The 10,882-nt window shown below is 42.3% G+C and overlaps 1 protein-coding gene across 1 annotated transcript; it reads right to left on the bottom strand.

The window, feature by feature from the left end:
• Positions 1-278: 278 nt before the first annotated feature.
• Positions 279-9,418, bottom strand: LOC119776337 (alcohol dehydrogenase 1-like). Its single transcript, XM_038274704.1, has 9 exons — positions 9,282-9,418; positions 7,239-7,340; positions 6,007-6,148; positions 5,835-5,919; positions 5,514-5,733; positions 2,738-2,998; positions 2,537-2,666; positions 463-601; positions 279-383 (listed from the first exon to the last, which is right to left on the bottom strand). The coding sequence occupies exons 1-9, from the start codon at positions 9,297-9,299 to the stop codon at positions 353-355; spliced, it is 1,128 nt and encodes a 375-aa protein (XP_038130632.1). The 5' UTR covers positions 9,300-9,418; the 3' UTR covers positions 279-352.
• Between the last annotated feature and the right edge of the window lie 1,464 nt (positions 9,419-10,882).

Raw genomic sequence — 10,882 nt, 5'->3', positions numbered from 1 at the left:
GCAAAATGAACAAGTAGACTGGAAAAGTCGAAACAAGAAATTATTAAATTCTATTCAGTTTATTTCTATAGCTCCAATTCACATCATGTCATCCCAAGGCACTTTACATTTCACCAGATCATCCAGTCAAATTTATTCAGTTTTCTATCTAAGGAAAACCAGCTGATTGCATCGACTCATTGACTCTTCAGCAATCCCTCACACTAAGCATGCTTATAGCGACAGTGGAGAGGAAAAACTTTATTGGAGTTTAGTTAAATTTCAATGATGATGTAGTTCCAATCAAAATATTCAGCCGAGGAGGTGAGATGATTGTAGGAGTTTGCTGTCAATCAGAATCCTGATGATCTCACTATGGAGAAAAACTCAGAACTGCCCGGATGCTGTAGAAATAAAAATACTTCCGGTTAGAAAATATATAAAATAATAGCAGCACGGATTTGAGGAGGTGTGGAAATCTACCACTGGCTGTGCTTCATCAGCTCGATTGCTTCATTGATTTGGTCCAAAGTCATGTTGTGAGTGATGAACTCGTCCACCATCACCTTCTTGTCCAGGTAGGCCTTAACCATCTCAGCCACGCCGTCCTTACCTTTGAACCCTGAGAAGGAAATAAAAAAAACATCATTGGTGTATCAATGGATGGACGATGGGGGCTAAGTGGGGCTGGACAGTAATTCAATATCACTACGTATTGCTGTGTAATTTCATTCAGTTTTAATAATATGTTATTTGTTGAGATATTGATATACTTTACAGCCTAGATTTGTTAAGCTGGACATACACTGCACAATGTTTAGCTACAGCTTAAACTGTACAACAAAACTGCGGAGTTTAAAAGTTCAGTTCAAATCAGTTGATTTCTTTCACAACGCATGTCATCTCAAGGCACTTTACAGTTTAAATAGTTTTAGATGTTGTTCATTTGGACTGAAATAATAATGAAGTTTTTCTTGTTTTAAAAGTAAAGGATCTTGTTCTTGGTAGATCGTCTTTCTGTCTCAAGAGGCGGGATTTCCGGAAAAGCAGCCAATCACAGGCAGTATATTTTCTCTGTTTGGTTTCTCCCTCAAAGTGACAAAAGTGGGACGAGCCCAGAAACGGATCCAAACATGAGGAGACCCCAACCCACGCCCCTTTACAGGGAAACAGAAGACCTCCCCTGTTCAGCCAGGCCAACAATTCCCTCTAACGACCCCCCTTTTAGAGACATAGACAGGTATGGAGCATTGCAGGCTAACAAAGAAGCCAAACGACCCCCATTCCAAAGGGGGGGACCCGTTCATCTGTTTCTATTTGCATGTTTTCTAAACTAAAACAAGGCTTTGTTTTTGGTCCACTCTATAAAGCCTGGATCTCAAAGATGTTTCTGACATTTTTAATTGAAAAAACTTCCTGGATGGAAGAGAAACGTCTTTAAACTTGGAAACAAAGTCCAGTGGATTTTTTTTTTTTCTAACTTTTTTTGGAATGACAATGACCTGGATGACTGAGAATCTTCACCACCGTGCGAAGAAGTGAATCTACAGGTGCATAAAAAGCAAGAAGTGTCATGATCTGGCCTGTTTGCTCTCCCTTAATTAGTCATTCCTTTCACCTGTCGTTTTCCCTCCCTGCCTCAATTATAATTTATTCCTCTCACCTGTTTCCTCTGGTTTATATTCAGTTCAGCCTGAGCATTCAGGGCCAGATCATTGCTTGTCTTTCTGTTAGCCTGTTTGTTAGTTTCACTCCTTGGTTCGTGTCCTGGATCCTAGCTGCCAGTGGAAAGAGGGGTTTTGTGTTTGTCTCGTCTCCTGATCGTCCACTGTTCCTCCCCAGCGGAGTCCTCTGGTTTTTTGGCTCAATATGGGGGGAGGTTCAGTTTTTATCTCAGTAAGCCTGGCTCCAGGGAGAAGACCAGTTTAAAGTCCTGCATCAAGTTCTGGTTCCACGTCCTGTCTCGGCTACCCTCTTCCACTGAGCCTGCCTGTCTGCACCTGATCCTGTCTGCTCCTGTGCATGACCACCTGGTCATGCTTCTGGTCCCAGTCAGACTCTGAACCCTCCTGGGATCCTGTGGATGCCTGGAAGTCTGGATCCTGCCACCTGTCTGTTCCTGTCTGTTCTGGATCCCTGAGCAGGATCGGCTTCCAGCATGTCCTCTAGGACTGCAGCACTTGGGGACATTCTTGGACTGGACTGTTAAACCACAGTGTCTGTCATTGGGTGGTTCCCCGCTCCCCATCCTGCAGTGTCCGTGAGCCACAGCTCCACTTTAGTTCTTTTGTTAATTTAATAAACCTTTTGAACTTTCCTACTGACTGTCTCTCCTTGAATACTGGGTCCATCTATCCCCGTCTCATGACAAGAAGAGCATGAACTTGTGACATATTGGTGGTCTCATTGTATTAAATCTGCGCACACAGATAGTTCAATATGTGTGTGTATGTGTCGGTATTTATTTCACGTTTCCTTTTGGCAAATATCTGTTTCCACACTGGAATAAAGACTCGGATGAAGTCAAACAACAACATGTCCTTGGTAGTCGCCTCACCTCCAAACAGGGTGCCGGTCCATGTACGCCCACGCATCAGCTGAATGGGCTGAGCACTAAAATTTGTGTCTGTCCAGCCAACAATCACACTGCAGCCCCATCCTGGAGTGCAAGACTCCAGCGCAGTGACCTAAACAACAGCAGAGCAGCAAGTCAAATACGGCTTCATTCCCATCTATGGCTGTAGAAGTTTAAACTCACCATAACTTCCACATTTCCAATGCATTCAAATGAGTAGTCCACCCCTCCATTGGTCATCTCAGTCAGCACCTGCTGGGTGGGTTTACTGTGATCTTTGGGGTTCACAACATCAGTGGCACCGAACACTTTGGCTTTCTCAAACTTCTCAGGGTTGATGTCGACGGTGATGATCTGTTTGGCTCCAGAGGCTTTGCAGCCCATGACTGTAGCCAGACCCACGGCTCCCAAACCAAACACAGCACAGGTGGAGCCCGGTTCAACCTGCAGCAGACAACACTGCCAGTCCCTCAGTAGCAAATCAAAGCCCTTCTTCACCACAGTTAAAAAAATATTTTTATGTTGTTCAAAATCATCACTTTCATTCAAATCATCGTTTTGTCTCTAAACATGCACAAATGATATCACAATTCATATTTTATTAAGATGCAAAAACATTTAAATCCAGAGGAATTATATCCAGGTGTTCACAGATATCCCTAATCTTCCATTAGCTATGACGAGTAAAGCTGTTTCATTCATCGTTGGATTGGTGACCTTAAATCCTCCCCATAGACTCTTGTTAAAGTTTTCCAGTGCAGCAGCTCCTCTTCAATGCTAAAGATAGGAGCATCCTGGGGAGCAGCTCTCCTGCACCCAGAGCTGAAAGCAGCTTTATTTTAAGACCACCTCCCTCCATAGCGCTGATGCCACAGTCGTCTGTTAGAAACTATGTCTGATTGACAGGTTTATAGGATTGTTTAGCTACAAGGCTAGGCTAACTGCATGCAGCGAGGCTAAGGCTTTATTCTGCTTTCCCTGCCTCCTTTATAAAACTTCAGGATCTGATCCAGCATGTATAAAGACAGCTAGGACTGATTTAAAGCGCTTTGCAGAACATTTTGGAATGTCGTTTTTTTATGTTGGCATTCATATAAATATATTTGTGAGATACCTTAGAGTACATTTTATTGGTTTTTGGTTTAGATTGATTGTTAGGTTTATTCAATGATTATTATAAAATTAATGTGTGCTTATGAAACATTTTTGCAAGCGGATGCTCCACTCCTGTCTCATGATCCAGTCAGGAGACCATCCTGCCTTGTCATTCTGATGGAGCATTCTGTCTTCATGAACTGATCAGTTGTTCTGTCAGAACAATACTCTGTTTGTAACCATGTGTCATGTTCTGTTAATAAACGCTCTGCTGAGGAGGTCCAGTGGGAGACAGTGCGTTTGAGTCTGGGGTTCAACTGTCTCTCCTTTCTGCAGAAATTGTATCCATAATTGTGTATTTCAGTTCTTCTTTTGCAAAAACCTACATTTTATGAACCCGACATTGATTTTGAAGTCGATTTCTGCTGCGACATTCGGATGGTAGGGTCAGAATTAGCCGTCTACAACATGAAAGCATGGATCCATCCTGCCTTGTATCAACGTTTCAGGCTGGTGGTGGTGGTGTCATGCTGTGGGGAATATTTTCTTGCCACTCTTTGGGCCCCTTGGTACCAATTGAGCATCGTTGCAACGCCACAGCCTACCTGAGTATTGTCGCTGACCATGTCCATCCCTTTATGACCACAATGTACCCAACTTCTGATGGCTACTTTCAGCAGGATAATGCGCCATGTCATAAAGCTGGAATCATCTCAGACTGGTTTCTTGAACATGACAATGAGTTCACTGTACTCAAATGGCCTCCACAGTCACCAGATCTCAATCCAATAGAGCATCTTTGGGATGTGGTGGAACGGGAGATTCGCATCATGGATTTGCAGCCGACAAATCTGCGGCAACTGTGTGATGCCATCATGTCAATATGGACCAAACTCCCTGAGGAATGCTTCCAGCACCTTGTTGAATCTATGCCACCAAGAATTGAGGCAGTTCTGAAGGCAAAAGGGGGTCCAACCCGTTACTAGCATGGGGTACCTAATAAAGTGGCCGGTGAGTGTATATATATATATATATATATATATATATATATATATATATATATATATATATATATATATATATATATATATATATATATATATATATATATATATTAAAACTGTTTTCTCCCCCCTGGTGGGGTGGTATGTGTCATCCTCAAGCTCGGGTCCTCTACCAGAGGCCTGGGAGTTTGAGGGTTCTGCGCAGTATCTTAGCTGTTCCTAGGACTGCGCTCTTCTGGACAGAGATCTCTGATGTTTTACCTGGAATCTGCTGTAGCCACTCTCCCAGTTTTGGGGTCACAGCCCCCAGTGCTCCAATTACCACTGGCACCACTGCTGCTCTCACTTTCCACATCTTTTCTAGCTCCTCCTTCAGTCCTTGGTATTTCTCAAGCTTCTCGTGTTCTTTCTTCTTGATGTTGATGTCGCTTGGGATTGCCACATCTATCACTACTGCCTTCTTCTGCTGTTTGTCGATCAACACGATGTCTGGTTGGTTAGCCATCACCTGTTTGTCAGTCTGGATCTTGAAGTCCCATAGGATCTTAGCTCGGTCATTCTCAACTACCTTAGGAGGTGTCTTCCATTTTGACCTTGGGACTTCCAGCCCATACTCATGGCAGATGTTCCTGTACACTATGACAGCTACCTGGTTGTGGTGTTCCATGTATGCACTTCCTGCCTGCATTTTACACCCTGCTGTTGTGTGCTGTATTGTTTCAGAGGCATCTTTGCACAGTCTGCATCGGGGGTCCGATGACTATATATATATATATATATATATCACTAATATTTCAAAATTCGCTCTTCTTAAAGCTGTAGGTGTTACAATGGCTTCAATAAATATGTGATTCACGCACCTTGGCCGTATTCACAGCTGCCCCATACCCTGTGCAGATGGCACAGCCAATGAGACAGACCTTCTCCAGGGGAGCAGCAGGATCGATCTTAGTCAAACTAAACTCTTTCACCACGGTGTACTCGGAGAAGGTGCTGATTCCAAGGAACTGCAGCACCTTCGTCCCCTTACAGGTGATCCTTGAGTTTTCACGGTTTTTCCCTTCAAGTGTACCAGCTGACCTAAGACAGTATATATTTCATTGGTATCATATAGATCCACAAGCAAATGAAAACATAGCTGAATAGATATAAATAACAGAATAAAACAAGGAGCTCTTTACCCTTTGACACACAGGTTTGTTCTTGGACTTTTACAAAAGCGGCATTCCCGACACTGAGGCATGAACAATGGGATCACCTTGTCTCCTAAATAAAAAAACAAGTTGCACTAATTCTCATCACATTTAAATCCAAGAAGATGTGTAGATTGAAAATAGAAGTGGCCTCACTGACCTGGCTGAAATTCAGTGACGCCGGGTCCAATGCTCTCCACTATACCAGCCGCCTCATGGCCAAAAATGACTGGGAAGACTGCTGGTTTGGCGCATTTCAACAGGAAGAACAGATCTGATTGACACAATCCGGTTCCCACAATCTGGAGAGAAAACATCAGAAACAAGCTTAAATTGTCAATGAATGTCATGATTGTAGCCCCAGTAGCAGATCTGATTACTAACTTCATTCACCTGCCGTTCCCTGTCTGCTTTCTAATTATAATTTATCTTGTTCACCTGTCTCTCTTCTATATATACGGTTTAGCACAGCTATCTGGGCAAGATCATTATTTCTTCATTTATTTGTGTATTCTTAGTTCATTTGTGTTAAGTTTTTCTGTCACTTATTTATGTTTCATGAGTTTTATTTAAGGCCAGTGTGTTGAGAGGGTTTAATGTTTGTCTTCTGTCTCCTGATCGTGTCCCGGCTCTTCTCCACTGAGCCCTCAGAGTTTTGGCTCGGAATGTGGTGGAGGTCAGTTTTAGTCCCCGTAAGCCTGGCTCTTAGGATCAGACCAGTTTAAAGTTCGGCATTTATCCTGGTACCATGTCTTGTCTATGTTCCCCTCTACCACTGAGCCTGCTTGTCTCCATCTGAGCGCGTCTGTCTGAGCTCGCTGCTGGACTCATAGAATTCTGAACCTGTCTGAACGCTCTGAGGATTCCTGGAACCCTGGATCTGTCTGTTCCTGTTCGGACCGCAACCACTGTCTACGGACTCCTGGATCACGGAACTGTCTGGTTCTGAACTGTTTCTTTGACCTGGATTGGTCTCCTGCCTGCTCACTGGGGTTGCTGCAACAGGGACGCTTTGGACGGCTCTGAACTGCATCCTGTTTGGCCGTCCATCGGCTGGATCATGCCTCCCTCGAAGAGGAGTGACTGAACTGTTAAACCATGTAAGTGACTCACTCTGATAATCATCTGCTGTCAGGTGATCGGGGTCACCTACCAGTGTTTCTCCCTCCAGAGTGTCAGTGATTGGGCGGTGCCTCCTGCAGCCCGCTTATCTTCAGCATCCTATGTTTCTATTCTGTATGATAATTTCTGTCATTAAACGTTCTAAAACTTCCCACCGTCTGACTCGCCTTGAATACTGGGTCCGTCTGTCCTGTTTATTACAATGGTAGCATCACATGCATTTACAGAGTTCTCCAGTCTATAGCATTAGCATCTTTTTTATTCTCTGACCTTAATCCGGATCTCTTTCTCCTGAGGAGGTTCCACCTCAACCTCTTCAATCACCAATGGCTTGCCGTACTCCCACGCCACTGCTGCCTTGCACTTGATGACCTAAAGAAATGTGTTGTAGACGTAAATATCACCACAGTCTGCATCAGCAGTGGCAAAGGAAAACTCTTCAGCTGGTACATGCTTCCTTTATTTTCTTCACTACCTGAACATGAGGTTATTGACTTCCTACTTTCAAACATGCATCAGAAAAGAGTTGGACAGTTGGTAGTTTTGTGCAATTTGACCAGAAGACCACTAATATATGAAATTATTAGAACTGGAAATTAAGGTAATTAATTAAGGTTGTCTTTACCCATTTTACTAAATCAGACACAGAGGGCATAACGTTATTAAAGTTGGTGGGGACTCTCTAAAAGGGTGGGTGATGCAGCTTCAGGACCCGTCAGCTTTCCTTAACCCTTTAAAGCCCGATCCAAGAATAAAACAAAACAGAAAATGACTTTTTTTTGGTTTGAAGTCCTTATTTGCCCTTTCAACTAAATATGTAAAAAGAAAAAACAGAAATACATTTTTGATATTAATAATTTATTACTATGCGATAAGTCAAGATTATTTTTGTGTAGTCTTCTTCCCTCTGTTATCAGCTATATCTGATTGTGAACAATAGGATTTTGAGCAAAGTTTTTACCATTAAATTATGCAAAAGGTGTCAGACGCAAAACATTTCAGAAACCATAGGTATCAAATACGATACATTTGGCATTATAGGGTTAAGTTTTGATATTTTGCTTAAAATGAGCACAAACATAAATGGCAATGCCAAATCTCTATTTCATAATTGCCTATTGATGAGAATGCAACAGTTACACAATACACTAATATTTATATTATATATACAGACAAACAGATGCCTTTTAGTGCCACATTTATAAAGTGCTTTAAATCATTGACAACTTTCATAAAATAGGAATGCATTAAAATATAGCGATCCTGGAACAGAATTGGTTATCTCAGCTGGCACCAGGACACCCGGTTCTGGGGGGGCCCAACTAGTACAAAAGGGTTGGAGAACCCACAAAATGGCTGCTACCATAGGTTGCTTAGAGCTAACGATGCTAGCCAGCTACTCTTCAAATGGAAAAGAGGAGCTAAGCAGACAGTAACACACAGCATGGGTCGTTCAGTCAGGCTCAGTGAGCATTAGCATTCAGTTCAGAACTATTATTGAAGAACCATCTGAAGTTAAATCAGAAAGTTTCTTCCATATAAAAAAAAAAATCAAAACTTATGAAAATATTCTATAAAAGTTGAAAATTTACTTAGTGTTTGTTTGAGGCAGGCGTCCCCATAGTGGGTCCTGGAGGGCCACTGTCCTGCAGGTTTTAGAGGTTTCTCTGCTTTAGCACAGCTGATTGCAGTAGACCAAAAGCCTGTTAATCAACTTTCAATTAAAATCAGCTGCTGGAGCAGAAAACCTCTAAAACCTGCAGGACAGCGGCTCTTGAGGAGAGACTTTGGGGATGCCTGGTTTAAGGGTTTAGTCTCCTGCCATAGATGGAATCTTATAATAAAATGAACCTTTTATGAGGAAGAAAAGGCTCATCTTAGGATCTGTTTAAGAGCAGATTTCCTCATGATCTAAGAACATTAACAGAAAGCGGATTTTCTAAACACCTATCACGCTGAAACCAGATAGAACGACTCTTGCACAAGCAGTGGTTTAAAGTTCACTCAAAACTGTAAACGTTAGTTTTGCTGGATTCCTCGCGGTGATATATTTTTATCGATTCTAGCATGCATGAATAAAGCACAGGATAACGCATCTCATTTACACATAGTTTGCTTTTATAATTTTGCAGTTTGTTATTGTTGCTTAATAAAACCATTTTTAAGTTAAAATACTTCCCTAAAGTTTCATTAAGTAAACCACCAACAGGAGAAGAGCTCAGACACAACTAGCAGATCTTCAATAAGTTACTGTCAAATTTAAAACCAGTTATGACTCAAAAGGTGAATGTTAAAAGAAAAGATCCTTGTTACCTTCCCAGCTGTGGCCATTTATCCTGCTGAAGGGGAATGTTAGCTGCTCAGGTAGAGGCAGGGAGATACAAACCCCAGAGTCTGGGACTTTACCCTCTTCAGGTTAAAATGTCACCTTTCCTGGCAAACCAGAACCCCAGTTACATTTTAAGCAATAAACACAAATTGTCCATTATACCAGGAATGGCAGAGGATTTTATTTGATCAGAAGTTAATTATAATTATACTGTAACCAAATGTGAATGACCTTATAAAAATGCCATGCCCTGATCCAACAATTCTCGCAAACTTTGGACCTAAAAACTTTATATCAAAGGCAAAGGTTTTATGTTGGTTTAACTCCTCTGTTCATTTAAACCAGGCATACACTGTATGATTTTTTTTGTCCTTCTCAGGCCGATTTTCCAGTTGTGTGAGAGTTTTTTCAATCAGGAAGAGTTTTACCCTCATGGTGCGTCCTGCGTGGTGTAGTGTACAGGAGGTAACGAGGGGCGATCAGCCTCTAACGACCACCCCCCATCACGGATCATAAGGTCAGAAGAAAATCAAACATGTTTGAAATTCAGTCGACCGTCTTAAGGCATTGGTGGACAAATCCTGCTGTTGAAGCAGAACTACGAGCCGATTTACCAGAACCTCGAGCTCTGAGCATGTGCAAAGGGAGTTCTTCTTCTTCCAGATTGATGACTCTCACCAGCGCCATCTATCATTCACAGTGTGAATCGGTAGATAGTATCAGAGCGTTGGGCCGCACATTGTGAGAACAAACATTGTGAGAACAAACATTGTGAGCTGTGAAATTTAAAAAACTGCAATTTCATTGTATAGTTTGGGCTGTAGCTGTGTTCAAAGAATGAAAAATTCGTACAGTGTGTTGTGCCATAAACCATGATAATAATTTTGGACATTGAGAACCAATGTCGATGTTTCATCCTAACATGATCACTGGAGAAGAGGTTGCTGTTTTGCTCATAAAACAGCTGTGAGAACTCTTCTCTCTGCTCTGCAACGCCCTCTTAGCCAATTGGCTCCACAGGACCCCTCCTAAAGGTTTGCTTTGGCCCCCCCGCGGAGCTGGAAACAGTAAAAAAAAACCACAGCACAGAGGATCTCTCTCTTTCCGTGAAGCTGCCTGGGGGTTCACATCGGAAGAAGACAAAACAATGGCGCCAGGCCCAAAAGGCCCAGATCTCCAGAATGATCAAGGATAAGTCATGGTGGGGTTCCTCTTTCAGGGTTCCTCAAGGTTCTGATTTAGGTACACTGCATTTTAAGCTTTATTTTACCTTTGCATTCCAGTTTTAGAAATCATAAAATCCCCTATATGGTTTTGCTTATGATGTTCATGACCAGCTGACTGTTAAAGATCCTGCTACCTCTGTTTCTCGATTTTGTTGCTTTCTTCTGCACTTCTCTCTCTCTCTTTGCTGTCACCACTCTCTCTCTTTGCCCTCCCTTGGGGTAAAGCATCCTCTCACTTTGCCTAGTGGTCAAGGTATGTAATTACAATCATTTTTCTTTAAAGGAAAAGTCCGGTCAGATTCGGAATACAAACTTCTGAGACTACTTAAAGTATGAAATGATTCCATCATGTTCAATAA

Source organism: Cyprinodon tularosa, unplaced genomic scaffold (genome assembly GCF_016077235.1).
Source record: "Cyprinodon tularosa strain WSP-4 unplaced genomic scaffold, ASM1607723v1 ctg925, whole genome shotgun sequence".
In the NCBI taxonomy this organism is placed as follows: domain Eukaryota; kingdom Metazoa; phylum Chordata; class Actinopteri; order Cyprinodontiformes; family Cyprinodontidae; genus Cyprinodon; species Cyprinodon tularosa.
This window is presented reverse-complemented; position numbering and strand designations above follow the sequence as displayed.

Bases quoted from the DNA above. Each gene is read 5' to 3' on its own strand.
- LOC119776337 (XM_038274704.1), bottom strand. The intron at 2,999-5,513 runs GTGCGTGAATCA...TGTCTGCTGCAG, and splicing joins CAGCTGTGAATACGGCCAAG to GTTGAACCGGGCTCCACCTG. The intron at 602-2,536 runs GTGAGGCGACTA...TTTCCTTCTCAG, and splicing joins GACCGGCACCCTGTTTGGAG to GGTTCAAAGGTAAGGACGGC.